Raw genomic sequence first — 24,775 nt, 5'->3', positions numbered from 1 at the left:
AACTTGGTTTGTAACATCATTTACAACCTCTCATAATCATTAAAAACAACAACAACCCACCTTTGTGCAGAGGTGGAGTGCTTCCAAGCTGTCTTGGGAGATGGTTAGCTCTCTCTATTTTTGGAAACACACACTTGAAAATCTCCTCTTCCATTCCAAATATGCAGTACAAAACCACATCTTGGCAGATTTGAGCAGCTGCTTTGGAGGGTCCTCCCTCCTTTCAGCATACATATATCTATTAATGTACACACATTTTAACAATTAAGGCATTTGCTGGCAGATGTCCCCTTTTAATGGGAATGCGGTAAGTAGCGATTTAGGCAATTTTTAAAATATACATTTCCACACCACCTACGAAGTATATAACTCTTTATTTTAGATACCACAAATCAGAATATTCAGTGCTAGTGTTTATATAATAATCATTATTCAACCAGATTCATATAGTTAAATAACTATTTTGCTCTTGGGTTTCACTTCTGCAGTACGCTGGTTACTGATACATGTTGTGTTAAATGGACCGTGTGTGTTGAATGATTCACAGGGCTGTGTTTCAAGGATGTGGTTCCCACTGAATTAGACCAGCCTTCCCCCAGCTAGTGTCCTCCAGATATTTTAGACTTCAGTTTGCATCAGCCCTGGCCAACATGGGCAATTTTGGCATTATATACAGTGCTTCCCCCCCCCCCTTAAAAATGTTTAGGGGTACTCTCATTTTCCTACTCATATTGAAATACTGCCCCTCAATGAAGCCAAACTTAGATTTAAAAAAATGTTTAGGGGTATGCGTACCCCTGGCATCCCCCTAGAAAAGAGAGAGAGAGAGAGATAGATTACGGTAATTTGTGGAATAAATTGGCAAATTATAGGAAGATACTTCTGCTAACTCTTCCACCCTCCCTGGTGGACTGTGGTTGAGCTCACTAAGCATTTATGTACTCTGCTGAACAGCCTTATTAATTTATCACTCTCAGGGCCAGTGCAAGACTTACTGCTTCCTGAAACAAAGCCAACATCCCATCCCTCTGCATCACCCACATGCACTGACCTCCTCCTCTTCCTCCTCCTCTTCCTCTTCCTGCGCACGTGTGCTGAGATTCTCCAGGACCCCCCATGTAACAATGCTTCATTCTGAGGAAGGAGCCTAGGAAACAAGAGGTTGCTTCCAGAGTGAGGCATTGCAGTCGAGGCTACAGAGCTACTTTGCCACGCTGGCAACTGATACTTTTTGAAGTTGGAGAGTAGTATTAGGCTTTTAGATTTTCAAGTTTCGAAGTTTGCTCCAGTTAAACTCACTCGTTTGGTGAGGCAAAATAGAACGGCACTCTTCAAGGCTGCCTTACCCAGAAAGCAGCATGGCATGAGTGCCACCAGAGAGCCATGTGGCAGTGCTGCTGACCTCATTGCTGCAGTGGCAAAGCAGTGGCAGCAGCCCCAGCATGGTAAATGGCAGTGGATGTGTGAGTGGCCAGGTGAAGGTTCAGAAATTCTCTGCCTTTCCCATTGCAGCACCTGAGACAGAGGTGGCTAAGCCTGAGGGTGCAATCTTCGATGTATAAAGGGCATAAAGGTAAAGGTAAAGGGACCCCTGACCATTAGGTCCAGTCTCTGGGGTTGCGGCACTCATCTTGCGTTATTGGCCGAGGGAGCCGGCGTACAGCTTCCAGGTCATGTAGCCAGCATGACTAAGCCGCTTCTGGCGAACCAGAGCAGCACACAGAAACACCGTTTACCTTCCCGCTGTACCTATTTATCTACTTGCACTTTGATGTGCTTTCGAACTGCTAGGTTGGCAGGAGCTGGGACCGAGCAACAGGAGCTCACCCCGTCGCAGGGTTCGAACCGCCAACCTTCTGATCGGCAAGCCCTAGGCTCTGTGGTTTAACCCACATCGCCACCCGCGCCCCATTTAATTCGGTGGAACTTGCTTTGAAGTAAATATACATAGGTTTGGGCTGCACATCTGCTTGAAAGAGACAGCATCTTAACTTCCGTATTTCATTTCCCCCCCTTTAGGTCCGCAAGCATGTGAATGACCTCTATGAAGACCTGCGAGATGGACATAACTTGATTTCTCTTTTAGAAGTTCTTTCAGGAGACACCTTGGTAAGCTTTCAAATCTTTTTTAACAGCCTTAGGCCTCAATGTGGTTGAAGGTTCAATTAACCTTTGTTGTTGGGGTTCCCCTCTTAATTCATTGTTTCCATAACTGAAGGGACTAAGAGCAAGTTTCAGAATTGCCTACTGAACTGTTCTGAATAGCTTAGCAATATTGTTTGCTGTTTCCCTTAGGTAATTGTAAGACTTCTTATTATGCCCTTTCTTTTCTATCTTCACCTTTAATAAAAGTAATCTGGCAAATGTTGGATGCTAAATATTATTTCTCATTTTTATACCGCAATCTGCAAGTAATAACGGGGGTGGAACGTTCCCACCTGTAATTGTCTAACATTTCCTTCTGGTGTCCTTTCCTTTTGTCGTGAGCATTACTTCCCTTGCTCGGCACTTGTTCCCTCCATTATATTCTTCTGTTCATATTCTACTCTTCATTTGTGGTCTGTCTTTGCTGTCCTGTCTCCTGTCTGTTATATTCATTAGCCAAGGGAGCGAGATTTTTTGAAGACCTTACGGTTGGTGAGTTCAACAGAAGCATGCGCGTATGAACAGCATGAGGATGATGAGGATGAGGATAAGGGGGTAGGTGCCGACCCCCATAACTCTACTAATGTAGTATTTGAAGAGTGGTGACTGCTAACTTGGAAGTAACTTGTTAGTGTGGTGCTGTGCAGTAGTTTTATTAGAAAGAATTGATTGGGAAACTGGAATTGTGGGGAAATGTGTCTAATGTAGAATAATACTGGCAGTGCTAATGATTTTGGACAATCCATCAGGACCCTCTGAAACGACTGCAAAAGTTAACAGAAAGCCTTTTACACAGCTCCCTTCCTGCTGCTGGCGGATTCTCCTCTTTTATCAAATGTTCCATGTCCCAATTAATTTAAGGAGCTTACAATAAAATTGTCAGTAGTTGGGGAGACAACCAATAGAAGGGGAGGAAACACACAGAGAGAAATACATCAAGGGGGAAATGTGATCAAATGCCGTTAGTCTGGAGGAGTTCAGTTGGTTTTGTGGATTGCTTAACTCATTGGCTGAATATGTAATAACTTTTCCCAAATAAATGGAGTATAGAAATAGCTGAAAGATAGTTGAATGATGCTTCACTAAGTAAATATGTTCCCTTTTCACAGGATTTATTTTTTATAGCAGCAAATGCTGAGGTAGCATTTTTAATGATGCCTTTTGTCTTCCAGATGCGAAATAATCTACTTATAAACAGTACGGCAATGCACTAAGTATTAATTTGTCCCAAAGGGGTTGCGTCATTTTTACAAGAAACTAGCATATTTTTATTATTATTATACTAAAGTCAAGGTCCTTTTGAGATAACTTCTGTTCCTGGATGCACAGACATGTGTTGCCCATGTTCCATACTTATGAAACCTTGGGTATTTTACCAAGGGTCCGGGAAAAAAATCTCAAAACCACTCTGGCTTTATTATGCGTCAAGATATTACAAGGGAAATATCTTTGTTCTTTCACTTTCTGAAAAGCTTAGATTTATTTATTTGGCTATTTTATATTCTGCATTCAAACCATTTCCCAAATTCTGTGTGTGTGTGTGTGTGTGCGCGCGCGCGTTCCATTCATTAGCACTTAAGGCTGCAATCCTATGCTTACCTGAGGCTAAGTCCCATTGAACTCAGCAAAGTTTAATTCTCATACTTTAAATAGGCACATTTGGGCAGCATCCTTGAAGCACTTACTCCAGAATAGCTTGTTTTAAGGAATGCTGCCTTTGGCAGTGCTTCACTTTCTACATACCCAGGATGAATACTTTTGGATAGCACCACACAATGCTAACCACATACAATGGTTTGGTTGATAGGCTTGGATGCTGAGTTTTCTTCTGCTGATGAGAATGTCTTATGAACAGAATTCTGTTCATTGGATGATCCTTGCAGCAGAACAGACGGGGTTGGGTGGGGGCAACAGTTACTGATCCCTCACCTGCAACTCCTTGTGTACCCTGATACTCCAGAGTAGTGGGAGGGAGGGAGGGCTGCAGGGGGTGAAAACTTGCCAGTATTGGTGAAAACTTGCCAGTGGAATTTTCCACTTGATTGAAAACCTTCAATTCGCAAAAGGGATACGTAGGCTCCAAGCCACAGGAATCAATGGAGTTATGCACTGGTGTGCCTTACAGATGTTACGGCTCTCCAGCTACAATGCTCAGTTAATGTAAAGTCCAGGACATGAACGATATAATGTCATTTCGGTTGGTTTATGCCTTCTGCTGGGCAGCCAAGTCTCAAACTCTTTACTATGCCAGTGGTGCAGGAGTTCCTTTTTAATGCTTCTTCTTCTGGAAGTAGAGGTAAAATCACTATGGGGAGGAACTGTGAGCTTTTCCTATGTGGCCCAGGGTATCTCTCATTATGTGAAAACAAAGTGCATTGAAGCAGCTTCTGCACTTCTGGTATAACATGAGCACCGAGTCCATGAAAATCTGTGATTGTGTAGCTGCCTTCCACCAGTGCCACGACAGCACTGAAATTTTGGGGCTTGGGCACATCTAGGGCCTGCCTCAGCACTTGGTATCATTGGACAGTTGCCAGGGTCCATTGCTGATGCCTTTAACACCCCCTCCCTTCAAACATTTTTAAAATGAGCACCACATGTCTGGGTGTATTCATTTTCATTTCCCACAATGCCCTTCTAAAACACCATTATGTGGGAAATTAAAACAGCACCTTAACCCATATGTCCATGCTCCTTGGAGCACTGCTTGGCATGCAGTTGCTGCCTGTCACCCCCAGATTTGCCCCAGAACAGCTCCCAAGAAAAGGACCTCCCCCACTAAGTAAACATTTGCTTAGGGGCTCCTCAAACCTGGATCTGCCCCAAATTCAAGCCCCAGGCAAACCCGTAACAGCAGTGAAATGCAAGCTTCCTTTCTGAGCAACTCTCTTACTAAACAGATGCACCATCAGCAGTAGTGGACAGCATGGTGGAACTCATTATTTATTTGACCTCTGGTTGGTTGCCTCACTGCTGCTTGCTGGGAGGTGGATGAGTAGGGGCAGGTGGTGGCAAGGATGGCATAGAGCATGGTACATTTGCGCTGCGCCAACCTCGCCTCGCCCCTTCGTGCTGCTCTACTATTCTGTCCGCTACTGACTACAAGCGACAGACTCCCTAGAAATGAGGGTTGCTGGAGGCTTTTCATTGGTCTTCCGTCTTTTTTCTTTCCTTTTTGCTTGGTTTTATCAACAGCGTATGTGTGTCTCCAGACCATTTAATGGGCTGTGGCTTATGGGGGAAATGGCTCTCAATACCCAGAGCCATAGGACAGAGCCCAAAGCTCCATGAAAAGGAGGACTGATTGGTTCTTGGTCTTTCTGAAAGCCCATGAGAAGCAAATAGCTGGTCCTCTTGGGCTGTGGGTATTGGGGAGCAACTGCCAGTGCTCAGTAGCGGGGAGAGGAGCTTGTGTATTGCCTTGGGTAGAAAGCAGCTTGAGGGCTCTTGCAGTCATAAATGCAGATAAGTCCTTGTTTTCTTGGCTGAGGAAATACTCATTGCTGAGCTGTAGAAGTTGCTGTGGTGTGGCATGCTTCAGTCCATTACTGCAAAGGTTTGTGGAAAATCTAAAGTCAGGAAGAAAGGCATTATTTTTTTGGATTATACAGTCACATAAATGTTTACTTCCCCCCACCCCATAGCTGTTCCTTGATAGCTAGTGAATGATGCCTTTTCTGGTGTAATTCTTCCTCTTTGTGATTTTACACTAACTGCTTGCGTTCTGCCATATTATCATAAATCTGCTACATATAATTTGTTTTCCTTGATAACTTGCGTAGCTTAATCCATGCATGTTGCATTTTGTAAGCATTTCTAAGGAATAGGTTGCAATTTTCAGAGATAACCCTTGAAATTCTACTAAAAAAGAGAGAAAAGGATGGGGATCGTTTTTAAAGAACTTACGCGAGTGTGTTCTTGCTGATAATATAGACAGTATGCAGATTGTATACCTTTCTTGAAAAATTGATGTGCTTTTCTAGTTCTGATGCAACTTTTTTTCCATGAACATTTCCTAGAAACTGACCCTGTGAACCACTTCACGCATCATGTATGTTTTAAGTGTAGAGCTCAAAATGCAAAATGTGAATGTGGCAAAACATGTGTGTTACAGATCAAACTGGTACACATGTCAGCTGCATTGGATCAAATTCTGCATAATGTGTGAAATGATCCTTAGGCTTTACTCTGTATGTTACTTAGAGGAAAAATAAATAATAGGATGCATTGCGAATAAAATATATGGTATATTCTACTGGTGCTTGGTAAAATGCACTCTATTAACCAAGAATATGCCCCTTGCTGCATTCCTGGTGCATTCTAGCAAGCACTATTGTTCCTTTAATCTCCATTCATTTCAGTGATATCATAGCAGAAGCATTTGGGCAATTGCTCACAAAAGGGTGTGATCCAGAGATGTATGTTACAGTTGAAATAACTTTCTAAATTCTGATGCTAGCCTTTAGGGCTAGCTTTTAGCCCTCCAGTTATTGCTGGACTCCCAACTCCCATCAGCCTGATTGGTCTGGGATGATAGGAGTTGTAGTACAGCACAGCAACAACTGGAAGTTAGTCACTCATGTTCTAAAACCTTGTCAAAGAACACTGGTGAGAATGTGGATGGTGGGCACATGTCATCTGGATCCTAATTTGTGCTTTTTAACAGCTAACAGAAGGCATGCATCCAGCCCAAGTGAAGCATTGTTAAGCACCATTGATCTCCATGGGAAAGAAGTTTAACTCTCCTGTTGTCATTAAGGGGACTTTACAGTGCTTCACTTCGGCTAAACTGTGTCCAAAAGTAGATCACACCTGCTCCATAAGGTAAGTTTTACGGTAACATTGTGACTATGTTATCTTCTAAATAAATAACCCTCCACATGCATCCCACAACATCCCCAAGTATGCTCCATAGGGTTGGGTGATCGGATTTAGAGGGCGTGCAATGAAGAGGGGTTTAGAACGCTCCCTTGTGCAAGTGGAAATCCTTGTGCTGATGAGATGTTCACATATGGGTACAGCTTACTGTATTGTGTCCAAATGAACAAAAAGAGACAGGGGTGATGACAGGGCCTCCTTAACATTTAAAGCAGTGTGGTTTTCTCCAGAGTCATTAGGTTTTAAATAAACTTTTTCACATACCCCCCAAATATTCTGATAGGAATGTTTTAGAATTTTTAAAAAATGTTGATCATTCTAAAGGAGTATTAATTTGCCTTGCAAGTCACATTTGTTGTATAGAAAGCCTCACAGTCTTCATTTTCTGTTTTTAGCCCAGAGAGAAAGGTCGGATGCGTTTTCACAGACTGCAGAATGTACAAATTGCACTTGATTATTTGAAAAGGCGGCAGGTAAGATACCACAATCAACTAACCTGGTTAAAAGTTAGAAAGGTGGGATACCTCAGTCGGTAGAGCATGAGACTGTTAATCTCAGCATAGTGGGTTTGTGCCTCACGTTGGGTCAAAAGATTCCTGCATTGCAGGGGGTTGGACTAGATGACCCTTGTGGCCCCTTTCAACTCTGCAGTTCTATCACTCTATGAAAACATACTAATTATTGACAAAGGAAAAATTACAGTTTGTATTTTTATGCTGTTTGGTGATTTTTTTAAAAAAATATTCCTTAGCCATGATATTTGGACTGAATCAGAGAAGTGGGGTTGATTTGCTACCCTCATTGGCAGATCCTAAGAAATAGAAGAGTATATATCTTTTAAAAAAATTATCATGAACTACAGTACAGTATTCATCTCTCTCAGTCAACAGATACACTCACCTGGTTCTCCAATTTTTTCTCCTCTGCCAAAGCAAAAGAAAATCAAAACTGCTAATGTTCCTGAATTGCATGTCCCCTGGGGGGAGGGGGGGGAGGGAGAGAGTGTATCAGAACACCAGCATTCTGATTGATTTAGCATACTTGTGCCCATCAGATCTCGAGGCAGAAACATGAGACATGTCCATGCATCATTCCCAGTGGATTGCACCATTTGTGCTAGAACACAGCCTCTTGTTTTGCTATGTATTCATTTCATCCACATCTCTCCATATTGCAACCTATCGCTACCTGTGCTCAGGCAGATCTGATGGGGACTGATGAAGGTCAAAACCAGATGGAATAAATGGGCCAGCAATAGGGACTGCTTCCAGTAATGTAAACAGTTAGCATCTGGGTCCTGCATTTGTGATATAGAAGATTTAAGCAATTGCATTCTTACATCTTAGGGCTACATCCAGGGAGGCTTGAGGAATTCATTATTGGCAAAATAATGTGAGCTGACCTGATTGGCATCTCCCAGACTAATGTGTGCATCAGAATGGAGTTGTTGCTTTGATTTTTCACTATAAGTTTTATTCTGCAGCTCTCAACTCAAAAAATGCACCAAAAATGTGAATTAAAAAAACGTATTTTCAAGTAAATTACTTTTATGAATCTGTATTTTGTGAAAAAATAATATTTAATGTTTCAGTGAATTTTCCTGCAGTGTTTTTTAAAATCTGCAAATTAATGTAGAATTGGGATAGAATGGATTTATGAATGAATACATGCATTAATTGACACAGGCTGGCTATAAACTGATCCATCAACCCCTAGCTAGCATCCGATCTTATTTTGGCTACAAAAAATTGGATGCACAATTTGTTGGTTACCTGCTCCAAATGTGCTTTTTCCTCTGGTTCTGCTGCTGCCACTCTGCTATGAATCCTGGAACAGTTGTGGGGAACCTGTAGCCCTCCAGATGTTACTGAACTTCAACTCCCATCAGCCCCAACAGTCTTAGCTCCTGGGCAGGGATGATGGGCGTTGTAGCAACATCTGAAGGACCAAAGGTTCCTCAAACCTACCCTAGAAAACTTTGGCTTCAGCTTGTGATTTCTCTAGAGCAATATAAACCACGAGTCAAGGTTTGATGTCCTACTGCTCCAAACCATGGCTTAACTCGAGCACCCCCAAACTCAGCCCTCCAGCTGTTTTGGGACTACAATTCCCATCATCACTGACCACTGGTCCTGTTAGCTAGGGATGATGGGAGTTGTAGTCCCCAAACATCTGGACGGCCGGGTTTGGGGGTGCCTGGCTTAACTCATAACAGTACAGCAGCAGCAGGACTGGAGGAGGAGTGAAGGGGCCACAGTCGTCTTCCCAGGAACCCACATGTTTGTGCTAAGTAATTGTTTGGCTTTTTAAAATTTCCTTAAATTGTATCCCTATTAATTTCTAGAGATCTTTGAGGTTTTCTTTTCTCTTCATTTCATGTACTGCAGCCTCCCTCCCCTTTTCTTTAGGTAGAAAACCCCATAGCAAAATATATTATGCCATTTTGTTAGAAAAGAACAACTTCTTTTACATCTTGGAGATTTATAATTAGGCTTTCCATCTTGCTTAATTGCTTTAAATGCAGAGTATATTTCTTGTGAAATGTAGTTTTAATAATATGAACAGGTCGGAAAACAACAGGACACTTGAGTTTAATTGGCTGCTAAACAATATCCCCAAATATGTTTTTATCAGGATAAGCACCACATACCTCTCTTTAATCAGAGTATTCTTATTCTAACTTAATAAGCAAATACTTGTGTGACAGCAGCATTATAATAGGGCTCCCAAAATACATTGACAGTATTGCATAAATTAGGAGATATAGAAGTCGCAAATGCAACTGAAGTTTATTCCAAAACTGCAGGACTATAATATTGTTAAATAGTCAATGTGTGCGCTGCTCTTTGAATAGTTGAAGAGATGTTAGGATAATAAAAATATCACTGCTGCTGCTACTAGTGTAAATATTAATGCAATTTGCTTTCTTTTGTTTTAATTGGCCAGGCTCTCCCTTACAGGCTTTTTTATGCAGCTAAACTCTTCTCAGTATAGAGTAGGGGAAGCAGCTGTAGCCCAGGAAAGCCTAATGTGATGTGATCCTGGACAGAATACAAGATCCTCCATGTTTTCTCTTTGCTCTTCCCCCATGCTTTTGTGTTAAGAAGACTGTCCATTCCTTCTTAGCCATCTAAACTTGAATCAGAAATTGGCAGAAGAGTGTTTCCTCCTGTACTCAGCCACAGAGAGGCAATTTTTGCTTTGCCTGAAAAGCATCAAGAGGAGAAACCAAAATTGGAAATGCAGCCCTCTCTGTTTATTATTAGAATTATTGAGAATGCAAGTATTCTTTATTGTGATCATGCAGAAGAGTCAGAATGAATGTTTTCATCTCCAGTTGTTTAACCATCTACTAGCAGTAACAACTATGTTCTGCCTCCACAGCAAAGGTTTCTGGAAAGCTCAGGGAGTAAGAGTGCTCTTGCGCTCATGTCCTGCTTGCCAGTTTTCCATGAGCATCTGCTTGGCCCCTCTGAAAACAGAATGTGGGACTAGATGGGCCCTAGATCTGATCCAGCAGACTCATCCTATGTTCTTATAGGTTTTTTCCCCCTCCTCTCGACAGGTGAAACTGGTGAACATTAGGAACGATGACATTACGGATGGGAATCCCAAATTGACTTTGGGATTGATATGGACCATAATTTTGCACTTTCAGGTAAGATGACTAGTCAATTTCAGTGCACTTCCAATTTGAAACTCCACCCCTGCCGGCCCTTGTCAGATGTGACTGGATAGGGATGCTGGCAGCATTTAAATGGGTGCAATTCTGTGGGTGCTGCTACTGTTGCCTCTTTCAGTAACTTAGCCCCAGGAAGAAACAGGCAGTAGTGGTGTCTATTCCCTAGAACAGTGTTTCTCAACCTTTTTTGGGCCACGGCACACTTGTTCCGTGAAAAAAATCACGAGGCACACCACCATTAAAAAAGTTAAAAAAATTAACTCTGTGCTGCCCTATATTATAATTATGACTTTAAGAAACACTTGCCAAATATTGCTTTCCGGCGGGTCAGTGTTGTGTATTGGCGGCCGCCAGGCTTGTTTGCACTGAGCTTTGGGAAAGAGGAGGAGAAATATTGCTTTCCGGCGGGTTAGTGTTGAATATTGGCGGCCGCCAGGCACGTGACAATGCAAATCGCCCTTCTCGTCGCTGCACGTCGCGGCACACCAGCCAGCGTCTCGCGGCACACTAGTGTGCCACGGAACAGCGGTTGAGAAACGCTGCCCTAGAAGACCAGAGCTTTCCAAACTCTGCGTCGTGACATGTTAGTGTGTCAGTTGCAGTGTGTAGGCATGGCACACAAACGCTCCCCACACTTCTCCCAGGGCTGGAAAGGGGTTAGTAAGTTTAACCTCCTGTTTGCTAGTAACCAAATTACTGTGTCACAAAATGATGCATGTTTAAAAAGTGTGTCACCAACATGAAAAGTTTGGAAAGCTCTGCCCTAGTGTCTTCTGGAGCACCCTTTCCCGTTGGGGATGGGGGTGGGACTTACTGGTCTTAGAACCCCTCATGAAAAATTGACACTGTGGATGTCATTTCCATCATGCATTTGAAAGTTTAATGTCTCTGTTTTCAGTTCACAGTCTCCTTTCTACAGGTCAGTTACATTTGCTGTAAGACATTGCTATCATAGGCGATTCATTTTATTTGTATGCCGCTTTCCCATACAAATCATGTTTAAAGCAGCTTGCGACAAAGGAAGCAATATACAGTATTTTTCTGTGTATAAGACGCTCCCGTGCATAAAACGCCCCCTATTTTTTGGGACTCAAAATCAAGAAAATGCACTATGCACTATCTGTGTATAAGACGACCCCTTACTTTAAACTTCAAAAAATTTGGAAAAAAATATAGTCTTATATATGGAAAAATACGGCATCGTATATTCCGGCGTATAAGACGACCCCCAACTTTTCCAGTTAAAATATAGAGTTTGGGATATTCTTGCCGTATAAGAAATACGACCCGGCGTATAAGACGACCCCCGACTTTTGAGAAGATTTTCCTGGGTTAAAAAGTAGTTTTATATGCAGGAATATACAGTATTTCAAAATCAAACAGTGCAAAAAGTATTTCCTAAGAACATAGCAAAACTACATAGTAGCAACTATAACAACATATAAAAAGCAACATTTCAGAACTATAAGTGTAACAAATAACAATATAATATAACAACATAACAATAATAAAAATAACAAGGGAGCTTTACAGTTTCACCTTCGTCCTAGAAACACCCCACTGAAAGTCCATCTCCTGTAGCTGCTTCTTGTGTTCATTGAAAGTATATACTCACCACAGTAAATTATTTGTGTGGTCAAAACATAGAACCCTCCACAAATACCATGCAATAGAATGAAAGATTGTTACCCACTCCCCACTCCCTTTCCCTCCAACCCGCATAATGTCTATGAAGAGCACTCAATGAATTGAAAGTGGAGGCACTATAGGTGCTTTTTTGTCAAACATTATTTTTAAAAAATAAAAATCAATAATAAAAAGAAACTTTTAAAAAAAGAATGGAATGTGCTGGAATATTGGGTATTTATCAAGTTGAACTCTGTTGATGACAATTTTTGTTTAATTTGGCAACTCATCTCCTGTAAGGAGGGGAAATAAGATTTTTCTGAATGACTATGAAGTGTTTCTTTGAAAACCCTGAAGCCAGTTCAGCTAGAGCTCTTATACTTAAGCCAATAAAGTCCTGTCCAGCTTTATTTCATGCAGTTTATTTTAAGCAGTTTGTATCACGTCTAGTTGTTCTATCTTTATTTGAACTTTTAATACGTTATACAGCATATTACAAGTGTGCTCAGCAGTTGTTGTTGTTTTTATAAAAGAGCTGTTATTTCTTGTTGTAACTGTTGAGTGTGTTGGTTATGGTTGATCACGCTAGATGGCACTAGAATTATGGCACTGACTGTACTTAAAGAATTTCTGTAATGGTTCTTATAGTATGTAGCACTGGTATCGTTGCTTCTCAACTTCAGTGCCTGAGAGTTGCATTTTGTTTGTAAATTCTGTGGCCCATGTGATTCTTAATCACCATTTACCACAAATACCATGTTGTTAGGAACTGTGGTGCAGAATTTTAAATGTTTTCTGCCATTTAAGAATAGACAGAGCATTTAAAGCTATGCTGTTCGCATTTATTTGTACTTCGATTTAGAAATTTCAAAAGCAGTACCTAGTTGGAGAACTTACATATATTACTGATTACAAAATCTAAGCAGGAATAGTTAGATGTGCAAATAGTGAAAGGTTTATGGAACAGAAATCGGTATGAAGCACATGAATTTATCCTGAGCAATTGTACCTATATCATTGCTGCTTTCGGAGACCATTTGGATTTTAATTGATGATTCTAATTCCCACCTGGATTCTACTCACTCATGAGCAGGTTATGAATTCTTTTACTATCAGTAAGCCAACTTATGTGTGTTTTCAGCATGCTAGCAAAGCCCCCAAGGTACCTCCTTCCTAGTTTGAGTTGCTTATGATTGAAAAACAGTGTTACTATGCATGAGCTCATTCAGATGTTGCAGGAGAGTAAGTAGTACTTTTGCTTTCAGTAATGCTTCTCTGATAATGTATATATGGCCTTTTGGATGTCACACACCCTAAATGACCTTTGGAATCTGAAAGCCTCATTTAATTACAACAGACTGAATTGCATTTCTGCTTTCCCTGCAGCATTAGAACCTTCTCTTGTATTATTGAGGTTTTAAATCCTAATTCAGCATTCCCCAACCTGATGTCCACATGCTTGAACTACAACTCCCACAATCCTTGACCATGTGGCCATGCAGGCTGGGGCTGATGGGAGTTTTAGTTCAAAGCATCTACAGGGCATCAGACTGGAGAAACCTGTCCTAAGCTATAGGATGTCTTCTGAAGGGAGGCAAGGGCCATTTGGCTCCCTCATTTTTTGTGGCAAAAACCTGTGGGGTGACAAAAACATAACAATCAAACCCAACCCCCACACCCTTTGTTTCAGCAAGCATTTGGCTTTATATAAACTGGGATTACCGGTAGTGCTTTTTTTTTAGGCTATCATGTTCATTTTATTTTATTTTATTTTTTATTTACTTATTTTGTTATGAACCAAAATGGAGTTAAAACTGGGTGTTTTTAATGTATTTTATTTTATTTTTTATTTACTTATTTTGTTATGAACCAAAATGGAGTTAAAACTGGGTGTTTTTTTAATGTATGTAGGTATTTGTCCTAAGCTGAAAAGGTACATCTGCAAAGCAATTAATCATAATAATAACAGCATAGTGAATTAGGATAAACATTATTTTGATCCATTATCTACCCATGTTGTTTGTGGTGAAACATAACCCTGTTTTTTCCCCTCCTTTCCAAATCACCATAATATACTTATGCAGTTATTTGTTTTATTGCAGAAGTCACTAACAAAATATTGAGGGGTTTTTTTGTTTTTGTTTTTTGAGCCAGGCCTATATCACAAGAGTTAAGGTGTTGCTTTGTCCACACAACCACTAACATCACAAAACTAAGTTCATGCTGTAATGTGGGGTACTCAAACCGTTTTTTGAGCACAAAGTCTACTACAAATTTCGTTTAGTTGCTTCTGAGAAGCAATGTGTCTCTTCAATGGTAGCCTTCTGTTTATTTCCCCAAGAGAGCATGTGTACAAGCTACACACGCTCGAGATGTAAATATTTCATCTCAGTAAAATGTTCATGGAGCCCCCCCTGCAGTGGAGAGAGACATTTTTCACCACTGCTTCACCTGTAAATGCTTGATGCTGCAGGAATTAATCTCTTAAAGCAGAACTGGCTGGCTTTTCTGCACATTAAATGAGTTGTTTTATCTTGGGAATACAAGAAATGTTGAGACTGGGAAAGGGGTACCACACCGTGAGTGCAGGGCTCTTAAAAGCTTATTCCCTTGTTAGGGCCTGCTACTGGCTGTGTAGCAGCATGTGGTTGGGCAGAAACATCTTCCTCTGAAGCATACCTCTGGACTGTCTCCAGACATTGAAACCTTTCTCCAAGGATCCACTTTTAATCTGCTCATGATTTAAAACCAGCAGGCAAGAGGTCAATAACTGATCTTCTCAGAGATCTAAACACGGAGTTATTTAATGTCCGCAATTTAATCTGCAGCTATAGGAGGTGAACAGTTACCGTTTTCTTCATGGTTCTTATTAGATATAATCATGGACTGTCATTTGTAATAAGACAGCTTTTAAAGGCCATGCACACTCTCTCTATAATTTATATACATTGTTATTATTATTATTTTAAAAATGTTACTTTGTCTGATCTGCCCCCTCGTTGTGGATAAAATGTTCAGGCTTTGTCTTTTCAGCTGAATTCACAGATAGGTTAAGATTGGGTTAACTGTGTGTGCAGCAGTTAATGAAAGTACATACCTGGCAAGCAGCTCCATCCCATCAATACTTCAGCTGCTGCAGCACACGAGGAAGCTTGTGATTAAAAAACAAAAAATGACTATAGCAAATTCCTGTGTGAGCCAAATGTTCTAGGAAGCCAGTGTGGTGTAGTCTCAGACCAGGACCTGGGAGATCAGGGTTAAAATCCCCACTCAGTCATGAAGCTCGCTGGGTGACCTTGGCCACCAGTCCCATCCTCTTAACCTATCAAGGTTATTGTAGGGATTGACTAAAGAGGGGAGGGGTGAACCATGTACTCCTCGGAGAAAAAGGTGAGATATAAATGCAAAAAATAAGCTCTTCTGCTTACTTGCTTAAGTGCGTAGTGTGTGGGGCCTGCCATAGTATTGAATCTTTTCCGCTTCCCTTGTGGAATGATCGCAAAATGATGTAATGGCACACCGTAGGAGATAACTGTTTCTGGCAGGCTTGTCTTTACCGCATCATGATGTCACCTCGCATTAATGATTTTAGATGGAATAGCAGACGTGCCCAGGAAGGCCTCAAGCCAGCGTTTGTTCTGGGCCTTCACTTTTCGCCCTGAGGTGGACTGATTAAAATGACACAGGCTAGGTGATGGTGAAACTTGGAAGCCTTCTTCCTTACATGAGAGTGGGAAATCGCATTTTACGGTAGAAAATACTGGCAGCATGGAGAGAGACTTGGTCAGAGAGCACACTTAAGTTATAAGGCAAGACATGGGGCAAGTGAGAGTTAAACCTGGCAGTGGGTGCCTGACCATGATTGGCTCACCACAGGAAGGAAGCAGTCATGCAGCAAACTTCAAGTAGCACCTGGGGTACCATGTTTGTTTGTCCTAAGGAGCTGTGGAGACCTTTGACTCTGCAGAAGTTACTGAGCTACACATCCTATCAGCTCTGGCAAGATGACCAATGGCCAGAGATGGTGGGAGTTTTAGTTCAGCAATACCTGGAGGACTAAAGGTACCTCATACCTGACCTAAAGGTACTGTTGCTACCTCTAGCTTTTCCTGCCTGTATCTGTGGCAAATTATCTTGACCAAAAAATCCATAGCGCACACGGCTTGTGGTTTGGAACACCACTGTTCAGTCCAAAAAGGAGGACTTTGTAGTGTAAGCCCCAAATCATATGGCTTGCAATTGCCACTCAGGATTTGTATGGGATTCCATATAGGGACTTGTTTGCTGCAACAATGTGTGGCGCATCTTAATTCCTGCTGCCGATAATTAAGGCTGCGGTTCTGACCCTACTTATCTCAGAGAAAGCCCCAATGAATTCAGTAGGTCTTACCTCTGAGTAGGGGTGCTTTGTAATTCTAGGTAGAATTGTAAAAAATATAAATATATAGACTCGGAGGAGAGAAAACAAAAATTTTCCTGCTGAAACTAAAGAAGCTTATAAGATTATCCCCTAGTACCAAGTAATCTCCAGTTTGCAAGAATTTTATTCATACCTGTCTACATAAATTCACCCACTGTGTTTTCATTTTCTTTGTTCTTCCTACTATTCAAAGATCTCCAGCTAAATATCAATTTATGGGGTATGATGCTACTCACTTCCAGGTGCTTTGACCATAGTCAAATGTTTAAGTCTACTAATTTCTGGTACTTTCTTAGTAGTTAGTCTGGAGCATTGACCTGGAAAGCATAATCTTATATTTTCCTGTGTGTTATTCGTAACCAGTTTTTTAAAAATTGACTTCAAAAGGGACGTATTTCTTGCCTTATTAGTGTTGGCTCTGTATCTGTAGTGCTGGTTTAGGGCTTCGTTTTACTGTATTACTTTCTCTTTCAGTAGTCAGGCGTATAAAGTAACACCTGCACGAGGCTTTTCTGTTCTGATCGATGCTATGTCATCAGTGCAAAAAGGCCATCGGCATTACAGTTTAATGCTGAGGCAGTGATGTTTGCTTAAGAGGATTGGTGTCCAGAAATAAGCCTCAGTGTCTAATCAGACACAGGCCCGGCCTGGGCACAATGCCACAACATTTATTGCGTATGCATTTCTCATAAGCAAAATGGCTACGTCCTGAGGACCGGGAGTTTAGCCTGAAAGATATTAGGGATATAAGCTGGAGGTTTTAGCTCAATCTGAAAATGATTTTTGCTCATGTAAACTTAGTAAAATTACAGAGTCTGTGTGGCTTTGATACACTCTGAGCCAGATGGGGAATGTCTGTGGATGTGTGAGGGCTGACAAAGAAGAACAGTGTTTGGATCCAGCCAGAGCTCCCTTAAGTCCTGCAAAACTTTCCCCTGGAAGAAATTACTTCAGGAGGAAATCAAGAAGGAAACAAGCTGAAGATGAGAGGGAGCCAGAGAAGATTAAGGAAAACGAGGGGGGAATTCAGTTCAAAGCAAATCATTCTAAAGAGACAGCAACTCATCCCGGGGAGCTGGCAATTCATGAGTCCGTTATACGGAAGGCTCTGCTGGACAGAACTGATCTGATTGTGAGTACCGATGTTAACCCTGTTCTTGTTAAAGCAAAACTGGTGAGTGGGGCAAGCTGCGATTCAAGCAGTGGGGATGGTGCTTGTGCTAAAGGCAGAAGAGCTAGAAAGTCTGAAGAAAAAGAGAGGCGGTTAACTGAAGATCTGGAAGAGTGTCCCAAAAAACACAAGGACAAGAAATCTTCCCACAACGGGATCCAAGGAGAATTAACATTCCAGAAAAACAGAGGAGTAAATTTTGAAAAGGAATCTGGCTCAAGTTGTGTGTTAAACAAGCAGTGTGAAGAAAATGCACCATCCAAGGCTCTTTCTGGAATCGCTGATGATTCGCCCAAATGGGAAAATGGTTACAATCGGCATCCGGCTAAACTTCAAAATCAGACCCACCTGCAGCAAGGATTTCCAAATTCCGGGTCTCTGCCTCTTTCGGAGGAAAATGAAGCTTATAGCATTTTACCAAACAGGAGCAAGGTAAACGTACCGTAGCGCTAGAATAGTATGCAATTTTCCAAGAAAAATAATTTTAAAATCCTTGAGCAATATTTGATTTTTGCATGCTGAGTATTTCAACTGCTGCTGAACTACTCCTGCTGGTTTTGAGGTTAGCTGCTCTTGCATTGAAAAATAACCCCCCAAATGAATGATTTTTCAGAAGGGTTAATTTTAAAATATTTGTACCCGTTGTACCTACCGTAGCATGTGTTTCAGTTAATTTTTGCCATCCAGTTTGTCTACTGGGTATAACATTTTGAGTAAGGGGCCAAATAAGTTGCAACATATGGCCATTCTCTAGTGTGTATCCACCGGCTATGTTGCTGTCCTAGCGATAGTGATAATGGGCAGGGCTTGCTGTCATAAGTAGGCGGGATCTAAGAGGTACATACAGTGCATGGCTCAGATATCTAAGGTGGAAACTTGCCGCTTTCTACATTACTGCACTTCTTGCTTCCACATGGAACGCTGTGTTAAGGATACAACATGCAACCATTCAACTGTATATGATTTGAATGAGTGAAATGCCCCCAGTTATTGAACTGAGAAACAGGCTGTCTCTGTCGCTGGTGTGTACATCAGTACACACTGATGTACACACCAGCAACAGATGTATGCACTGGTGTATACAATTTTTTTGGTAAGCTACAATCTACCTAAACCCATTAATAATCATTATTAATTCCTGTTTTGTTTTTCAAAATCACTAGGACTTATGTATTCATAAAGGCATAAATCTTTTTTAATATAAAATGAGAGATGCTTAGCCACATAAGGTGCTTGGTTCATTCGGTTTGGCTTGTGAAATCCTCTACCTACACCTGTATTACTCTTTGGCCTCCATGTTACCTTGGATCTTTGATCCATGATCCATTCCCCCCCTCCTCCAAATTTCACTTGGATATCAATTTCTCCCCTGCTCATTCCATATAACTTTTCTTTTACCAAGATCATGGGTGTATCCCCCGCTCAGCTTCCCCCTTCTTTCCCCTCGACACTTTTCATTTTTAGCTCCTTTTCTCCTCCTCCCCTAACTCTGGTTCTTTCAATTCTCTTACACCTTCATCCTTACATCCTGGCACCTTAGCCCACTGCTGGTGCTGTCCTCTTTCTTGAATCCACCCTGCCCTTGGCAAGAGCCGTTCTCCCGGTGGGGCGGAACCACAGCAATAGTCTCCCGAAAGTGGTGCTGCTGCCACATACTAGGAGCGGGAGGGACAAGATGGCAGTGAGTTTGGGAATGTGTGGACACACCGGTGGAGTTCATGGCTTTTGGGCCTATTGCCTCAGTTCCACTGTTTGATCCCATTCAGCTCCCCAAATTTCTGCAGCTCTGATTCTTTCTTTGCTGTGAAAGCTCATGGACCCACTTATCTTGCTGGATGTTTCCACTCTTCAAAAAGGCTTTTCTCTATTATTTTTGTAGGAGAGCTGATCTTAGCAAACATGATTTTGTTTTATTTTTTATTAAATAGAAGAATTGCTTGATTTGCAGCTGTGCCAAGTCCTGTGATATAGATAACTCTGCCTCTTGGTCCCAGGCATTTGTGACTGGGCCATAATAATTCAGTGGTCTGGTTCACACATAATGTTAAGCTGTGGTTTGTTTAGCAAATCTTAAATTATTCCAAGTAGTCCCACAGATGATTACACAAACCATGGCTTGTTTATCTTAAGTTTGTTTAGTTTCCCAGCTCCTTTTGTCTCATGCCTTTGTAGTTTGTTGAGTGTTCAGTACCATACTGAAGAAAGGGTCCTGGGTTTGCATGTAACACCAAGCCATAGTTAAAACATGATTGGCTTCAAATCATGGTTTGTTGGCAGTAAACAAGCCATAGTTAAGCCAGTGGGAAGAGTTCATACATAACACTAAGCCATGGTTTAATAAACGATAGTTTAATAAGCCATGGCTTCGTATTGTGTGTGAAGTGGCAAGGGGAATGCATTGTGTACATTGATGAGAAGCATGCTAAGCTTCACCAGGCATGAACCATTAGCATTCTCAGCAGGTTCCAGTTGGAGCTGAACCCTGGCTCAAATTCTAGCTAGGGGTGGCAGTAGCAACCAGTGCCTCTTTTATAACATCTAGGTTGGCTCTCATACATTTATTGCCTGGCTTAACCAATATTCAGGCTATCTCTTTGAGTGATTGTACAATCACGTCAGCTTCTGTTATCAGCATACACAGCACTTTATTGCAAATGAGGAAAGGGTGTCTCTGTTTGTCCTCCTGCCTCAGAATACATAACCCAGGGCAGAGTATAAAATTGGCTGATTATTGCTGTTGATATAAGGTGTAAGATGTGGCACTTCTGAAGAGAGCCCTTCACGCAAACCTTTGGGTTTTATGTGCTAGCCTCATGATCACAAATATAGTCACATGCACTCCAGATTTCAATGTGAAAAGTTTGATTACTTGAAGTAGCTTATAAGGCATTATACTATTACAGACAAGCTGGTTTCCTTTTCAATTTGCTGTGAGGCCAAGCTGCTGAATACGTTAGCCGTTTGGTTATCTGAAAGAATAAAGAATGAGGCAAAAAAGAAAGAAAAAAGGATCACACCAACAGCAGGATTAATTTACAATTTTATTACTGCTTTTGAATTTAAGGATTTGGAGAAGGGAGGGATTTAGCTCAGGCAGTCCTATTCATCAGACCAAAAGTAGGGACTTTATTTTTTTTAAATGTTATAGTATGACTAACCAATGTCTGTTAAATACTTGATGAACAGATTTGCTCCCCTCCTCTCCCTTCCACTGTGAATTTTGTTCTGGTGTCAGGGATCAGAAAGGAAGCAAAAAAGACATGCCCAATTTTTCTCTTCTCCACACACCTCCAAGCTTGGCCTGGAGCTGCAGGACTAGCACGAAGAAATAAGATGGAGGAGGGAAAGGGTCCTGGCTTCCCTCAACCTGGTGCAGTGTGGTTCTTTCCCCATTTTGCATCTGCTCTGTTGCCTCGCTGAGGTAGAAAACCTGTGTCTGGCTGTTTGGGCTTCACAGGGTTCCACGTTTCTTTGTCCAGCAAGAAGAGAAAATAAATTCTCAGATGTCAGGAAGAAGACTGGGGTAGAAATGTTTCCCCTCAGGTCTATGTGTAGAAAAGGGGTTTGTGTGTGTGTGTGTGTGTGTGTGTGTGTGTGTGTGTGTCTGTGCATGCGCGCACGCAACCCAGAAGCAGGTTTCCTCAGGATTTTTAGGGCTCATTTCACTGTCTGAGGATTGAGCCCTCCTGCCGACTATCAAAAGTGGACACAGATTTGCATAACATGTCCATGTGCTTTGTGTCATATGCAAATCTGTGTCCACTTTTGCAGGCTAAGGGCCCATTAATAAATCTGTAGCCACACAGGTAATAAAATGTTTCACTTTTGGTTTCAATGGGAAATGTCATGTTCATTGAATTTAATGGGAATTAGAAGAGCTCCTGATCCTGCAGCATGATCCTATGCGGATCCTATACTCAGAGGTTAAATTCCTCTGTGTTCAGTAGGGATGGCTGCTGGATAGGTGTACATAGGATTGCAGCCCTAAAGTTTGAGAAATACTTTTTGGTTCTTTTCAATACTGTAATCTTCTCACTTCAATTCTCTATAAAGCGAATGAACTTATGCTGATTACTGATTCTCTATGTGATAATTACTAATTAGTGAGTCGCAAGGGATTACCTGCTTTAAAGCTATGAATAGCAATTATTGGTTTTAATGAGTTAACAGTAATTATTTTGTTTTTCTAAATATAGCGATGTGCATCTAGCTTTTGAAATTATCGTTTTTATCTTAAATGTGCCCATTAATTTAACCGAGTAATTCTTTGAGAGTTGGTTTTCTGATCCTGAAAGTTCCCAAAACAGCATTTCTAATTCATGATATTTCATTATTCACATCACTCCCTGTCCCCTACTTTCATTTGAACCGCAGTGTAAGGTTGTCAGACAGACAGACTCAGGCAATGCTCCTAGGCACTCTGTAGCATCTCAAGCTGCACTGAGTGATAAGTTGTTCAGACAAATTGCTGAGGAGCCAGGCTAGAGACAACAGCTATAATTTGAGGCCAAGTGGGAGCTTATTGATGCCTCATGTCACCTGATCCTGCTCGCCATCTGCAGAGGTGGCACTTTAGGGAAGCAGAGATTAGCCGGCAGTTTTCCTCTGCCTGCAAAGTGCCTTGGTGGTGTTAGGGAATAAAATGTCTCAGCCTGTCTTCAGAGTTGCCCAGTCTGAGACCATACAGAATTTCTGGTGGGCCATTTACATTTATCCGATTTTCTTCTCTATATGTTGCTAAAACTGTGGAGATAAGAGCTGAAGGAAGCTTGGGGCTCTAGAGTTGTCAAATAAAAAATACCCCTTAGTTTATTCCTGAAACCAGGATTTTATTTTATCTTAACCATATCAATACTTCTGCAAATGGTGTTTTGCGAAATGTAGGTATATAAGTGAGAACAATTGTATAACTCCCATACTCATTTCAGATCCTCAGTTGAGCTGAAAACGAGAGCTTTTTGAAGCTGCAGTTTAAAATAGGACTTTGTTCTTGGTTTTGTATCCTAGCCGGTACATGCCGCTTGCATGAGTCATCGTGGTATACTGGTAACTGACACTTGGAGATTGTTCTGCTGCCTGCAAATAGTCACTTATGGGAAACGGAATCTGAAGTGCTGTTTCCGATATACACAGTTGTTGAAACTGTGGGCGAAAGGTCTAGAGTCCACTTGGAATCTCCTGTGCTGTAAAAATTTCTCTGCACTTCCTTTCATGCTTGAAATAGTCCATAACATTTTAAGTGGGGTGCAGGGGAGGGAAGGATAATTTAAATAAAATAAAGAAAAATTAACAGAATAAAATTTAGGGTGGTTCTCCTCCCCACCAATATGCACACCTGGCCCTTCTGGTTGACACCAGCATTTTAATAAGCTCTCCCAAATAGCATGGTGCATGTTTTATTTGCTGTACATGATGGGTCTGGATATTTTGTCATGCATAGAAACTGAGACGACTAGGAAAGATACTTGGCATAATTGCCCTTAAATGTACCAGAAACAGAGTAGCTTCTTAAGGGAGAGAGATCATGTCGACACGCCTCTAATTTGGGGAGTTGGGATTGGTGTTTCAATTTCCAGTGGTTGACGTGGCTGACAGGGCCAGGCATGAGACCAGCACGGGCCATGCAGTCTGCATAGCTGTCTTCCTTTGAATGTGGCCTTGCTAGGAGTGTGAAAAACTGGCTTCCAGACCTACAGCCGGGTCCAAAAGGGCTGTTTCTGACAGTTCTGCTGTGTACTGCACACTTCAAAATACAATTTGTGGGTGTGGGAGAAGGCATTTCTCATGTACAAGCAGCCATCTAATTCAAATTTTCTATGCATTTGTAAAGACAACGCATCAGGGAGAAGATGCTGATGCTACCCTTCCTCCCCTGACCTGTTGGCCTTCCACTTACTGAAATGCTTTGATGGGCTTTCATTTTCAAACAAGCAATCCCCATGTGCATCTGAGTATCACTGGTTCCAGAGTTCCAGCCATCTAGAAATTAATGGGATTTTTCCAGCTGCCCTCTGAAGGTTGAGTGAAAAGCTTGATGGTGGCACTGGCCGATGCTAGTTTCTTAAACAGAAAACTTCAAGAAAATTGCTACCTAAGCTTGATCAGCCATTTCTTTTTTTACTTATTGATGAAGTTGTCACTATTTTCTCCTCCCATTGCCTCATACAGGATCCCTTGTTGAGTGCGTCCCTTGTTATCTTCTTCAGTTGTCCATCCATTGTTTGCTATTATGCTCCGTTTCGTTTCTCTTAATTGCCCTCTTTTAAATTTAGGATCCTTGGAGAAGGATTTTATTGTCCCCCCCCCCAACTCTGTAACGTCCTGTACTTCCTGTGTGGAGTCGCCAGACTCGGCTCTGTGCACTCATGATGGGAGAGGCCACCCAGGGACATGCTTGAATTAGGGGAGCTGGGATTCATGCCAAGTTATCTGTGCCACTTTGGGACTTTGCCCAAAAGATCCAGGGCTGTGATTCAGCTCCCCAACCCCCACCCCACCCCATAATAATGTTGGGCCATAATGAGATGGGGTGGGGGAGGGTTTGAGGCGCTGCTGATATTCGATAGCATTCTTAATAGTGATTCTTAATCTATTTTAATTTGGCTGGTTTTCTATTTTATTTTGATACAGATTTCTGACATCCATGTTACTGGAGAGTCAGAGGACATGTCTGCTAAAGAGAGATTGCTCCTGTGGACACAGCAGACAACTGAGGGTTATGCTGGTATTCGTTGTGAAAATTTCACTACCTGCTGGCGAGATGGGAAATTATTTAATGCCATCATTCATAAATACAGGTAAGCACACACTTGTTTAGATTTTGTAAAGAGTGCTTATGGAAATAACCTGAGTA

The 24,775-nt window shown here is 41.6% G+C and overlaps 1 protein-coding gene across 39 annotated transcripts in view; it reads left to right on the top strand.

Annotated features, from left to right (window-relative positions):
• The window catches only part of DST (dystonin), a 299,278-nt gene that overhangs the window by 86,981 nt on the left and 187,522 nt on the right, over nucleotides 1-24,775 (top strand). For 27 of the 39 annotated variants that reach the window (XM_035109753.3, XM_035109757.3, XM_035109745.3 and 24 more), the window contains 5 exons: nucleotides 2,020-2,109; nucleotides 2,602-2,637; nucleotides 7,419-7,496; nucleotides 10,589-10,681; nucleotides 24,553-24,719. In XM_035109753.3, coding sequence (XP_034965644.2) covers nucleotides 2,020-2,109; nucleotides 2,602-2,637; nucleotides 7,419-7,496; nucleotides 10,589-10,681; nucleotides 24,553-24,719 — 464 coding nt within the window. Of the gene's footprint in view, nucleotides 1-2,019; nucleotides 2,110-2,601; nucleotides 2,638-7,418; nucleotides 7,497-10,588; nucleotides 10,682-17,409; nucleotides 18,355-24,552; nucleotides 24,720-24,775 lie in introns of those variants that run through there. The other 12 variants (XM_035109746.3, XM_088665773.1, XM_035109748.3 and 9 more) reach the window with 2 other exon arrangements.

The sequence above is a fragment of the Zootoca vivipara genome, chromosome 3, assembly GCF_965207765.1.
Source record: "Zootoca vivipara chromosome 3, rZooViv2.hap1.1, whole genome shotgun sequence".
In the NCBI taxonomy this organism is placed as follows: Eukaryota; Metazoa; Chordata; class Lepidosauria; order Squamata; family Lacertidae; genus Zootoca; species Zootoca vivipara.
Note: the sequence above shows the minus strand (reverse complement) of the source record. Positions and strands in the feature narration are given on the sequence as shown.